Source organism: Geospiza fortis, unplaced genomic scaffold, assembly GCF_000277835.1.
Source record: "Geospiza fortis unplaced genomic scaffold, GeoFor_1.0 scaffold608, whole genome shotgun sequence".
Taxonomy (NCBI): Eukaryota; Metazoa; Chordata; class Aves; order Passeriformes; family Thraupidae; genus Geospiza; species Geospiza fortis.
The window spans coordinates 829186-843473 of NW_005054494.1; the positions used below are offsets into that span (position 1 = coordinate 829186).

At 45.0% G+C, this 14288-nt stretch overlaps 1 protein-coding gene across 2 annotated transcripts in view; it reads right to left on the reverse strand.

Moving 5' to 3' along the window:
• Positions 1-14288, reverse strand: part of FBXW11 (F-box and WD repeat domain containing 11) — a 49494-nt gene that overhangs the window by 21840 nt on the left and 13366 nt on the right. For both annotated transcript variants that reach the window (XM_014310186.2, XM_005428625.2), the window contains exons 2-3: positions 2135-2197; positions 894-1119 (exon numbers count right to left, since the gene is read on the reverse strand). In XM_014310186.2, coding sequence (XP_014165661.1) covers positions 894-1119; positions 2135-2185 — 277 coding nt within the window. In that variant the 5' untranslated portion in view covers positions 2186-2197. The remainder of the gene's footprint in view (positions 1-893; positions 1120-2134; positions 2198-14288) is intronic.

Genomic DNA, 14288 nt, shown 5'->3' on the forward strand with positions numbered 1-14288 from the left:
CTGTGCCAGTGGGCTGCCAGGGGCACACAGAATACACTGACCACTTACCCAGGCTGATTTCCCACTCTGCAAACAATGTCCACACTTCCCTTTCAAAGAATCATATGAATCACTGCCCCTAGCAGCAAGAATCCAGAGATACAATTTCTTCCAAAAACTTATCAAAAAAACCCACAACTTTACCAGATTACAACCCAGAGATTCTATATATCCACTATTGCTGCTCTGCATTTTTGTGAAAAAATTCACTGAGCAAGTGTAAAAACAGATTTCATATCTGAACACACCAACACAGGCTGACACTTGTGGGTGTCAGAAGAGGTTGTGAGTAACTGAAAGGAGGAGTCAGGGCTGGACAACACAATAAAAATCCACAAGTGTTTTTGCTCTCAGGTCAGTAACAAGAGTAGACAAACTAGATGCACTCATCTAAGCAAAAACTCAGAACAACACTAAAATGTAAGAGTTCCTAAACTAAAATACATCTGCAGTAGCATTTTCTGTATGAAAAAGGAGTTCAGACCAAAGCTTGCAGATACACAACTTTTGTGACAACTCAGTTCCAATCCCAGCACAAATTCTTTGGGATACACCAGTCCGACTATTTTAACGTGGAACAACACTGGCATCCAGTGGCCAACACAATTAATCACAGAAGGGTTTCAGCCACCCTGCTGCCCTTCTCTGCAGCAGGCAGCAGCACTGGCTCTCTGAGGGACAATGGGATGCAGAGCATGTCCCCAAGGGGCTGCACTGGCTCTCTGAGGGACAATGGGATGCAGAGCATGTCCCCAAGGGGCTGCACTGGCTCTCTGAGGGACAATGGGATGCAGAGCATGTCCCCAAGGGGCTGCACAGCCCAGAGCAGTCCCTGCTCCGTGCCCTGGCTTTACCTGGCAGCGCAGTGATGAAGTCCCGCTGTAACATGGGCTTCAGGTAGGAGTTAATATGTCCATGCTGATAGTGACACATCCGGGAAATGAGGTGTTCCACAAATTCCACTTGATCTGATTCAGACCACTGGTCAAAATATTTTATACACAAGTCTTTTTCCTTTTCGTAGTTTCCTTCCGATGGTCTTTTTCTTGAGACAATCACAGATGAAGTTCCATTACTTATCTGGGGTTGGAAAAGGAACATTATTTATATGTTAGTGCATATTTAAATATTGGTATTTATATATAAGCTATAGGAACAGCTTAATAAAATCTCTCTCAAGGAAGAACATGTAAGAAGATGCAAAGAAAAAATCAAAACTAAATTTTAAAACACATTCAAGAAATGAGTTACATCAGATGAATTTTAAAGACTTTTTAAAATCTTTCATAGCCTTTGCTCCCAAATTACTACTTACACTGAAAATCTTGAATTCTTCCCTTACACCTCTTACCACTTAAACCGCAAGGGACGTAATTGTTTTTAGAACTACCTTTCCCAGCTCAAAGCAGTGGTTTTTAGGCACATTGCAGTTTGTCTTCACAAATGTTCTGCTCAGATTCTGGTGGTTAAAATAAGAATTCGAGACCCTCATGTCAGTGTTGCACTGGTTGTCCACAAATAAAAACTGAGAATCAAGGGCTTGGTTTGCTTTTGCAGAACAGCTCCTGTCAATGTTTGGGACATGCACATGAACACCTCATTAAAATCCCAGGAACACCAGGATGGCCCAGAACACCCCAGCAGGAGCCACTGCTAATTACTGAGCACAGCCTCAGATGCCAGCTCCTCTGAGCCCCTCAGGAGCCAAGGGGCTGCTGGGGAGCAATTGGCAGCTCCAAAATATTCCCAAACTTCTTCAAAGCAAGCGGGTTGCGAGTCTTTGCCATGCTGAACTTCTTGTTCTAAACAACACGGTCACATGCTCAGAAATATAAATTAACTTTATTCCCAAGGATGCTTTGACAGAGCATTGTCCTTCCAAGGTCAGCACAAACTATAAAATCTGAGCAAAAATGGTAATTTCTTGAGGATTATCCACTGGCATCATCCTTCACTTGAAGGCTGAGCTAATTTTAGGAGGACAAAGACAACGACATCCAAAGATGATTATGCAGAGCCAAGATTTGGACATTTCTCAAAAGCAGGAACAGACAAAATCCTGGCACCTCTCCTTCTACATCCATGTTAGTCCTACCTGCCACAAGGTATTTTTCTTTGGAGACTCATCTTCATTCTGATCCTCCATTACTGACGTGTTCTGGAAAAAAACGAGCAAATATTACTTCAGCTTTTTACCCTGTGACAATTTCTTGCTCTACAAGCATTACGAAAAAGCAAATCAATTGAACAAATAAAATTCATTTTCCCAGTGAACGGAATTCTCAAAGACTTCTGGCCACAAAACCTGAGTATTATAAATAAATTCCCCTTTTAACTGACATGTTTATCAATTCCATTTACTGTAAAGATAACTCCCCAACCCCGCTTCAATTTCCTTTGACAGGTTTTCATGCAGCCTTTCAACGCTTTTCTCACTGGGAAATAAATTCACTTTCATCCTACTCAAGCCAAAGCAATTAAACCTGTCAATGTATTCAACCAGCACTTTCTGCCAAAGTTAAATTGCATACAGCTAGGCAAAAAAAAAAAAAAAAATCACTATACACTACTTACATGCAACAGAATATGCTTTTTTCCCAGCTCTAGGAATAGGGATCACTCTCTGCAGAACATCTCTGCAATCCACTGCCCAGGCTGTGTCTACAACCCTTGGCAGTCACCCCTGCCTTTACTGCATGCTCTCCCCACATGACAATTGATCCTTACTATTGCATTCCTCCCTTTCCTTCACCAACAAAAGATGGAAGCATTTCTACAAACCTGCAGCTGCAAATGTTTCTCTGAGCTCACCTCTGCCTCCCAAAGTAGTTCTCTCTTTTCTGCCCCTGTTGCTGATGAGCTGCTCCCTTTTGCTGTCCATGGCACACCCACCACCTCCTCCTCCCTGCTCCCCAGTCCCTCATTCCCAGGCAGTTCCAGCTTCCCCCAGCCCTGCCCTCCCCATCCCCATGCCCAGGGGACTGGCGGAGGGATAGCAGGACAAACTGAGTGTCCTCAAACACCTGTAATTATTTCAGCCTTCTTCCCTTCTGTCTCAACAGGAACAAGGAGCTCAGGTAAAACATACCATGGAGTAAGTCACACAATTCCCTTCCTCCTACCATCTTGGATTATGGATAACTCCTTAGAAACTACATCCACCCCCACTCAAAACACAATTCCATCTCAAAAGCATTCATCTCCTCCTCTTTCCTCCATAAGGATATGCTGCACAAGCCAAGAGAACCTGGAAAACAAGCAGCGTCCTGCCTACAGCAACCCTCCCTCCCCTGCCCAGTGCCTTGGGGCTCAAGCTTACCCTGAGCCCTCTCTGAAGGTGTGGAAAACACATGGCAGAGGGGCTTTGGATGACAGGATAAAACCTGTGCCCACAGGTGATGGAAAGACTCAACTGCCTGGTCATGACACACACGGCAGTGACATGTACAAGCCCAGGAGATGGCTGGAGGGGAATTCAGAAAGGAATAAAGGCAGGAGATGTTTGGGGTGACTCTACAAAAACATGGATTTTAGTGTTTCTGGACATCCACAGAACAGACAGCCACACCTTCCATGGTTTTTGAAGCCACAGTCTCTGCAGGGCCATCCCAGTTATTTGCAAGTCCTAACCAGGCCCTCTCACTGGGGCACAAACCAGTGCAAGGGCTGCTCCTCCCCAGGAGGGAACACACAGCAGCCCCTCACTGCCTGGGACCCAGCCAGCCCACACAGTTACACCATTCTGGAAAGCAAACATGCCACCATGGAACAATGCAGGGTGTCTTTGATTTTATTTTATTTCAATATGAATATGTAAAAACACTCATTAGAGTGATTATATGTTGTTAACTGTGCATCCAATTAGTGTGTCCTTAAACAAGTAAGGAACATCTCATGTCCTTTGGCAGCTCAAGGCTAAATAAACCCATGGATCCTGGGAGCTACAAACAAGAACACTGAGAATATCAAACAGGTGGCTTGGGTCAGCAAATTCAGCAGAAATCCCACATTTTATCCATCTATGCCCTCTAACTTTCCTTCAGCAGGCTATGGTGGGACTCTGCCATTGCATTTCTCCCTTTATCAGAAAATATCTCCGAGATCTTTGCCAGCTTTCCCAGGGATGGAGACTAAGAACTGCCTCCTAAACATTATGTCATTCTATGAACATCCAATAAAACTACAGCACAGCAGCACTGTGACACAGAGTGCAGGGACACAAATGTCACCAAAACCATCAGATTTCCACACCAGCAGATTGTAAAGTGAGTTTCCCTCTGTGCTGTGCCCCTACTCAATTCCACTGTGTCTCCACTGCTGGCCAGGGAAACACCTGGGCAGCAAGCTTTGGGGAGAGGCTACACCTTTGGAATCTCACAGGACCACAGAATCATTAAGGTTGGAAACACCACAAGGACCATCGAGTCCAGGCTGTGCCCCATGCCCACCTCATGCCCAGCCCAGAGCACTGAGTGTCACCTGCAGGTGTTCCTTGGACACCTCCAGGGATGGGGACTCCAAATGCACTGCTGCCCAGAGACACTCATGTCCTGTCACCATCTGAGCCATGACTGTGGGGGCAGATAACACAGCTTGATTTTTAGGCTGGAAATGAACATGGTATTCAGATATTTCACCAGGAAGTTGACAGCTGCATTCATTTAATGGCATCTACTACTACATCTACTCTTTTCCCACCCTCATTCTACACTTTCTACTGTATTTTAGAGCTTTTAAATCCTTCATCCTTTCCCTTTCTACTCCCAAATACACACTTTGTTTTCCCTATTATATCTTCTCTTTCCAATAAACTTGCTCTGCTTCTCTTAAAACACTTTATTTTGGGGTCATTGCCCCCATCACACACATCCCAATTCAGACTCCAATCTCTCTCTCCAACACTTAAGCCTACTAATTGGAGACCAGGAGGTGATGGGTGGATCCTGCCCTGTTGGCTGGAAGAAGCAATTAGACAGCTCTGATCTGTCCTGTCCATTCCCAGCACTTGGCAGAAGAAGGATTTCAGAATTCCTGACAGATGGTGTCACCAGTCCTGGCTCCTGGGCTCCAGCCCTTGTGCAAGAACACCGATCGGCATCTCCAAGTGCAGCTCTTCCCTTCCCTCAGTGGCACCTCTGCTCACCCCACCCACCTCCACATACAGCTGGTTTCCCAGGTGGCTTTGAAGTGGCATCACCACGGAATTCACCCCAATTCCCCCAGCTCTGCTGCTGAACAACTCCAAGGCCTGATGGAAGCACTGACATCTCATCCCAGTGATCCCAGCAAGGCCGAGCTGCCCCTGCAGACATTCTCCAGGTGTGATTCCAGTCCCCACAAGAGCCTTGCAGCTTCTCACAGGGCAAGAGCTTCTAAATATTGTCAATTCATCTTGTTTATAGGCTCATTTTTTGCAGGAATTCTTGCGAAGTTGCTCATGGCTCTTGCAAAAGTAGAATTATTATTTCCAACCAGCTGTCATTCCTTAATTAGTCAGCCTGGAGTAAGTGCTCTCCATCCCTACCGGGAATGGCAGCGACAGCCAAGAGATAACAATGGGTCCAAGCTGGGATGTTTTGTTGCTGCCTCACAGTTGTTGAAACCCAACTGAATTGAGTTACACTGAGCAAAGCCCCAGCCTCTATTTCCACTGAGTGTAACCAGAAATGGCAGTAAAATTCACACATTGCTCCACAAGCTGGGCAAGTTTAAAAGCTCATTTCCTGGAGATTTGTATCCTGGAGATTTGTATTCCTTGCTTAGTTCCACAGAAACTTCAGGCTTTCCTTAGTCTTTCTGCTCCACAATACCTCAATTTTATGAGATTTCTATGGGGTGCAGAAAACTGTGGCAAAAACAGGTTCACAAGTTACTTGGAGAGAAAGAGGTTCTGACAAGCCTGATTACATGAAGCTAATTCCTTTTGGAGATTACGAAAAGCTTTCGAAATAGAAGGAACTATGAACAATCCCCAAAGGCAAAGATATTGTAGGTATTCTAAAACTCCACAAATCACAGTTTCAATTAAGATCCTTGGATACCAGGCAGGAACTGATGTCTCAAGTACAGCAGTTCCACAGATCTGAGGTTGTGAGGGGCAAAAGCACTCCGTGTTTTCCTGCAGGTGAGTGGCACTGCAAGGCTCCCCTCCCTCAGAAGGAGCAGGAAAAGCTGCACCTTTTCCAGCAGAAATCCATCAAACCTGGAGAGGCTGCTCCAGATTTCCCAGCAGGCTGCTCTTAGCCTGGGCTGCACTGGGCTCCAGGAGTTGGGAGTGCCTTGAGTCACTTAATTGCCTGGGCAGGAGAACAGCCAGGTGCAGCTTTGTTCTGCAGCCACTGTGAGCCCCAGTATCAGGAGAGCAATTATGGAAGTGATAGCAGGAAATCCTGGGAACTGGGGCAGGACACACGAGTTTCAGCACTGAGCAAGGCTCACAACACTGCTAAGTTTCTCTGATGATAATAAAGCTTTCCCTGACAAAGAAAGGATTCACAGGATACAGAGGATGGATGGACAAAACAAGACAACAAATGTGTTGCCCTGAAAAAAAGAAGAGAGTCTTATATTTGAGCTTTAATGAAAGGGAAAGGAAGTAAGAACTTCTATGTCTCACTGCCCTTGAAACTACACCAGTAATTCCCATCTCAGTTAAAGACCCAGCTAAGTCTTCAACAGTCTAACTTTTCACAAGATTCCCACTCTCTGGAAAAAATCACCAGGAAATTTCAGTTAAAGTTACAAAATAAGCAAAACCAATTAAAACACAGCTAAACAGGTTCTGATGACCTTTAACAAACCACATCTGACTCTGAAGAAGCTGAAGAACCAACACAAAATAACTAATACATACTTGGATACCTCAGAGTCAAACTCTGCAGGTGGAGCACACGGCACTGGAGCCTCAATCCCCTCCTGACCCCAGCTCTGCCGCACAGGGACTGCTGGAGGCCCCAGCACGCATTTCCCAGGACAAGTGAGGAATCTGCCATCCTCTGGGACAGCTGGAGCCAGCAGCAAGGGAGGAAGCTGGGCTGCCATCTGCACCAGCTAAAAGTGATGAGCACATGCCCCTCATGGCTTCCTGCTTTTAATAGAGCCAGAAACTGCCAAACGCTTCAGAGCATTTCCAAATGGAATGAGCATCTCCATGGGAGAAATGGGCAGCATTTGCTAACCCAGGAACCTGTTAAACAATGTTTATTAACAACATCTTCATATTTGATCAGGGATAAGAGGGGATTTTCCTCTCTAACTATGGAGAGGCTCTTAGTAAAAATGTTCTGGAGCACAAATACAAAATTAAGTTGGAGAACCCCTAACCTAGACTGCACAAGATGGGAATGAACCTCTCACAGCAAGGACCAAATCCCTCCCTTCTCACCCTCCTCAAGATCTGTCTATGAAGAAGTGCAAAAATCCTGATGTCCCCAAGTTCCATTGGCCTCCCTGGTCCCCAGGGACAGTTGGTTGTCCACCAAACATGAAGGTTTACACTGCTGACCATAGCCACATCTATATTTGATGTCTGTATTAGTAATTGCTTGTTTCAGCTTAAACTAAACTAAACTATTTATGTAAGCACTGGGGATCTGCACGAATTAGGCTGAACATGCTTCAATTCTTACCTAGCTTGCTGCTCTCCCAGTTGCCAGGTTTTATTTTAGTGCAGCTATTGCTGGAAGTTCAGACAAAAATATACTTAAAATACTTAAAGAGTCTACCAAGAGCCAACAGCTGAAGGCAAAATTAGAAAAAAACCCTTGTAACTGAAAATAGGGCATCAATTTTTATTTGGCCTCTGACTAACCACCAAAAAGTTAAAAGGAAGACATGCAGAATTCAGCACCACAGTTCCCCAGTTTGTGTTTCAAGCTGCTGCAACCTAAAGTTTGACCACAAGTTACAGATGGTAAGTTTTAGAAGATACCTAATGCACTTCCATGCCCCAGTTTGACACCTCTAAAGGGTTTGCTTTGCAGGAGGTTTTGGCCAGAGCAGTAAGTTTCCCAAAACTAGAATTGCTTGCTCATGCCTCTGCTCAAAGAAGGAAAACCTCAAGCCATTCCTCACCTACATGTTCCAGAACAGTCATTTCTGCAGGTTCCAAAGACTACCAGCAGTCACTAAGCACATCACTCTGCTCAATCACCAATGCTTTGATGACTTGCAATTAGTACCACTTTGTTAACTTTCTTTTGAGAGTATCAGTCCTCACCTTAAACTCATTACAAATTAACTCACTGATGTTGTGTGTGTGTGTGTGTATATATATATATATAGATTAAACATAAAAAACTGTGTATCTCTGAGTATTCAGTATATCTGACTTCTCATTAAACTAATAAAATCATGTAAATAATCTCTCCTCATGTTTCCAGTCAGTCCTCCCTCCAGCTCCTGGAAGGCCAGAATTAGATCTCCTTGGAGCCTTCCCTTCTCCAGGCTGAACAATCCCAATTTCCTCAGCCTTTCCTGATGGGAGAAGTGCTCCATTCCTCAGATCACCCTGGTGGGCCTCAGAAGTCAGGTCAGTGGGGGCAGTACCCAGAGTCACAGCACGTAACTTGTTTGGAAACTGAAATTACACATGAAAATGCTCAGCAGCTCAGGATTACTTTTCTGATCCAATTCCATGAAACACTCAGCAAGGACTCCAACTGCACCAGTGAGCCTTTGGTGATGGCACATCCTTTTACAGGCAGCTGTGTGCCCAAACTGCAGCCTGAGCCTGCCTGGCAGGGCAGGAATTTAATCCTTACCCCAGCCAGTAAAGGGCCACAGATGATGGAGAACTGTAGCAGGAAAATCACTCTGGGGTTTTACAACCTCTGAAATAACGTATTACACATTCTCAGAAAGATTTACATCAAAAATATTCACTGACTGACTGTTAGTTCAGTGTAGGTTGTCATAAGAAACCAAACAATTGCACTTCTGTCCAAGTTCAGAGCTATTTTCCAGCATGCCTCCATTTCCACGCAGCAGGCTGATGTCACCAGAAAAACAATGTAATTACTGCAATCCCAAGAGACATCCAGTGGGGGTTTGATTTGGTTTGGTTGGGTTTTAAATATGCAGCAACTGGTTAGGTCTTAAGGGCAGCCTTACCTCAACAGGTACTGCAGGATCACATGAACAACACCTTCCTTGCAAGAACTGTTTCAAAGACACCCCAAACTCTCATTTAGGGTTGTGAGTGTCTGGAGTACAGAGTCAGTAACCCAAACCTGCCTGTACCCATCCTATAAAAGCACGAGGACAATGAGCAGGGAATTGTGTAATTGTAGCAATTTGATGACTCATCCCTGCACCACTCCAGCACCAAAGCACGGCCTGCAAAACTGCACATGGTGCAAACCCTCGTGCTGGATGGAAACCAGAGCCCAAACACAGAAAAACCACTGTCTGCCCACCTGCCCCTCAGACAGAGAGTACCACTGATGCAGGAGAAATGGCAAAAACAGTTGGCACTTCAGCCAGGCCAGGGCTGGGGGTTAAGGTGCCCACAAGCTCAGGTGGTGCTGCCAGGGGGAAATTTTCAATCAATAATAATAATCATCATCATCTCCAGCTTGCACAAGAGCAGCCAGCAATAAGAGGAGCCATCAAGGCTCTCTGCAAAGCCTCACCTGAGGCTCACCCAGAAGAAAACTGGATTTATTTTCCCACCCCTGCCCAGCCCAACAGGAGCTCTAATTCCACCTTCAGCTTAGAGTGGTGTTTGTTTTCCAGGTGTCTCAGCTTATTCCTTCCACTGTCCAGTCACTCAGCTTCCCTTGGCAGACACTGATGTGTGCAGGAATCCCAATCCTTTCCTGCCAGAGCAGCAAATCTCAGTACTCAAATGTGTATCAAAGCAGCCATCAAGCTTATCACCGATATCACTGATAACACTTGCAGTCACTTGCCTAAAACATCTCACAATTAACTTTCACTGCCCTACAGGCCAAATACTCCAAAAGACAAATCCTTTCTGCCTGTGAATAACTTTTTATTAATAGTAAAATGTTTAAACCAGAAACATGGCCCTGACAAATGGGCTGTAGGAAGGTACACAGATGTCAGGAGCAAGGTATTGATTTGCTTTTTCAATTGATATTTTTAAATTAAGAAGTTAGCACAAGTTCTCAGCTACAATTATTGCACTAATGGTTCATCTATTTTCCACACAAACTTATTTAGGCAGAATCTGCACTTTCAATCTTAATCCATCTCAAAGCAGAACAGTTTTTCCTCTGTACTTTTAAAATTCAGGGCAAACTCCAAACCATGTCCCTTATACAGCAAACTCACTGAAAGTTCTGAAGGAAAAGCAGAGTTTAAGTTTTTAAAGCTTCGACCACACCATGTTACACACTTGCTCAGAACATCTGCACCTGTAACTGTATCAAAAGCTACTCTAAATAACTGGATTTTGTTAGGCAGTTAGGAGGATTAGGTATGTCAAGCTTTTGGGATATTTTTTTTATAGAATGAAAACATTAAGTCATATTTACTACCTTAGAAACTGTCTCAGGGTCTAGTAAAGAACTGCTTTAGCTTTTATTTCCTGTATTAAAAAAGCATCCAAAAAAGAAAACTTGAAGGGAAAATACTGGCTTAAGATTATCATCGCTTTTCTTCCTTTTAGAGCAGATGCAAAGAGACCTCTTCAGATCCACTCATCTCATCATTTACAGGACTTGTAAAAGGAAAACAAACTATTTAAAGTTGCATTTGACTGCTGACTGCTCAGATCAGCACATCTGACCGAGAGCTGAGCACAGAACAGCAGCTGAATTCCAGGACTCCAGGAGCAGCCAAGACACTCCAGAGGCAGCTGATGCATCCCTGCAACACCCAACTGCTCCATCAGTACTGCTGTTCACAGCCCAGAACCTGCCCATCCCCTCCTACAAGCTCTGCCATTCCCATGGAGCATCCTTCCCAAAACCCAGGGCCTGTATGGACACCTCCACACCATGGCAAGGCAAAATCAAATTCCAAAAGCTCCAGAAGTTGGACGTTTTTCTCTATGCCACATTCATGAGTAAACAAGGCAGAAGACAGCACTGCCCCACAGAATTAATAAATGTTAACAGTATTCCAGATTCAAGGTAGGATAAGTAACATCTGGGAAGCAAATTCCAGGCTAAGCTAGCAATTAGATCAGTTCAAATTCATCAAAAATAAATTAGCCTCTGTTAAGATTAACTACACATTTGCAACTTGGCTGCCTGGTGCAAAGTTAAAATACTTCAAAGATTATTCCTGGTTTCCCAAAGGGAATTTAGGTTCAGATCTCTCCTGCTGTTTCCATATCAAACTAAAGGGAGTTGCCTCATATTGTCAGCCCAAAGCACAACCCTCAGCACGAGGGGTTTGAAGAGCTGTGAGAGGGAGGGGACACTCGAAGGCCTCAGACACTGCAAAACTTTAAGCAGGTTTTGAACAGGCTCCTATACAACCTTTTACAGTGAAAGCTACACAAAGGTTACTCAAAGCCACTGGACAGTCTGAAATACTAAACCTGCAGTAACCCTCAATTATTCATCTATGGCAAAATAGAAGGTATTTGCACACAAAAGAAATACAGAAAAAAAGCAGCCACCACAATGAAAATCCAATACAACTGCAGCCAAGAACCAGTGAGCTACCCCAAGGAAGAATCCTGTCCTGTTGGAAGTTCAGTTGTTTCCTCCAGAGATATAGAGCAGTGTATTCCAGACTTGGCAGCTCACAGAAATGGATCAATCTTCACAACTCCTCAGGAAATTCTAATCACTCACTAATTGCCTGAAACACAAGCTTTCATTTATGCACAAGTTCAGTGTGGGTTTGGAACTGTTGATATCCAAGCAACCCGGAACGTGGAGAAAATCTTATCTCCACGAGGGCTGCAGCCTAACTGCAGCTAAATGAAAAGGTCTTCAGTAATACAAGTTGTAAAAAAATACTCAAATAATTTTTTAAAAATATCCACCCAGCCTTGCCTGGGGACAGGCAGACACTCTGCACTTGAGTGCTGATTTTATCTGGATTTTCAAAGGCATGTGCAATTGCATAATTTAGATTTCACATGATTTATATAATGGATGGTAAATGTTCCTGACCTGGAAGGTGAGCACCCCTTCTCTCTCTACAACTTCAAGATTCAGTTGATGAATACAAAAGCACCTCACTGTAAGACTCTGCAGAAGAGGATTTGAGAACAGCAGAACAGTTGCCCCAGGTCTCAGGTTCCTGGGTTGGGAAGATTATTTTCAATCCACACCACATCATCAGTGCCTGGTGTCACAGCACAGCTTCTTGTGTGAGAGAGAGGTGGCAGAGCTGTGGCACAGGGCAAACCAAAGCCAGGACCAGCTGGCACCTTGTGCACCCCAGCCCAGCCCTGTGCCCGTGGCAGTGCCAGCAGAATCCCTCCCCCAGGGCCTGGCAGGATGGCACTGAGGAAGGAAAGCTGCTGGTCCTCCCTTCTGAACCCAGGGACAGTCCCAGGGAGTCTCAGCTCTGCTTCCTGGGGCAGACCCACGGTCTGAAGGGTCTTTGGGAAGGGTAACTCAGCAAGGCTGAAAGAGGATTTCACAGATACTTCAGGACAACACAAATCAGTTACAGCATTGTTCTTCGAGGGCAACAGCTTCACCTCAAACTTCTCAGGAATCCCAAATCCACTTGGGAGCAGTGGAAGACCATCCTGCACCACGAAGCCAAATCTTTCTGCAGTAAGGCTTTGCAAACAGGACCATTTTGCCACAGAAATATTACACAGAGGAGCAAAAAGCTCACTTTAGAGTTCTTCTTTCTCTGCTGTAGCACTTCCTCCAGCCCTGCCAGATGGGGATTGGTACAATTTGCTCAATCCCCTGCTGTGTCTGCAGCCAGCTGTGCTACCATTGATTCTGATGCCTCCCTTGATGTATTTGGATTCTCCCACCATAGGAAACCAACCATCTACGTAAAGACTCTTAAATGTGGGTCTTGAAGGCCCACAAAACAACTCATCAGATGCAAATCACAGAGGTTCAGGGAAAGCTGGGAATGGGCAGCCTGCTAAGCACCCAGGAGTCTGTCACTTGGAAAGGATAAGTCCTTCTGATGGAGACTCAGAGTGGCACCATTAGTATCAGCAAAACCATCAACACTGGTACTCACAGAGCTGCTGAATTCTCCTGAGCAAGGGACCCACCCTCCTGCCAGGGGGGTCTGATGAGGAGTCTGCAGTGCAAAGACACTGCACAAATGCCATATTTCAACCTTGGTAGGAAATATTTGATTATACATTTCTGCTTCCTAGAAAATTCGTCTGTGGGAAAGAAACAAGACCTGCAAGGAAGAGGACTGTCACACACACCCAGAACAGATTGCCTTGCATCTCCTCCTCTCCTTGGGCACATTTCCCTCCTCCATCCCTCCCAGCACGAGCATGGCACTGCCAGAAGGCAGGCAGGGAGCAAGGCACGTTTCCTAACACATTTCTTTCCACCATAACAGGATCAGAGAGAGAAAAAATCCTCTCTTCCACAGGAGGCTGAGAAAGCATCAACACAGGGCTATGGCTAACAGCATCCCTTCTGCAGAGCCATCAGCAATAACAGCTCCTGCCCACCACTTGTGAAATCTCTCAGGCTTAGTGGGACTGTGTTGTGCTTTCTGAGGGACACAATTAATGTCTGACACTGCACTCACTGTTGCAGCTCTGAGCAACGAGCACTGGATTCGCCAAGGCAAGGTCCAGTACCTTGTGGTGATCCATGAATTCACCATGGAGAACCTGCCTCCACAGAGACATATCCTGCCCAGTGTGGAGTGGACAGACCGGGATCTCTGAATGGAACAGGAGAGAAACACCAACAAAAAAAAAAAAAAAAAAAAAAAAAAAAAAAAGGCAGGCCAGCAAGTCACCCATAGGAGTAAGGACTGGAACTCTAAGCTCCCATCACTTTTGCTGTGTTCAGGAGTCCCTTCTGCAGTGATATATCTCAGAGGGACTCATTTCACCACTTCCACCTCATCTGGCTCATAAAGATCAGTGATTAAGGCAATTACTGACTTCTGAATACTGGCAACTTCTGAAGAGAAGACCACAATGAGAGAACTCCCCACCAAGAGAAGCAGGCTCCTGAAAGGGGTCACTCTTCTGTTCAAGCACACTTGGCAGCTTGGGGATGAAGTGTATGACCTTTAGTGCTCTCCAAAAACCACTGAAAACAACAAAGTCCAAAAAAAGCACTCGTGTGTATCAGGTTGTAGCAGCAAAACTC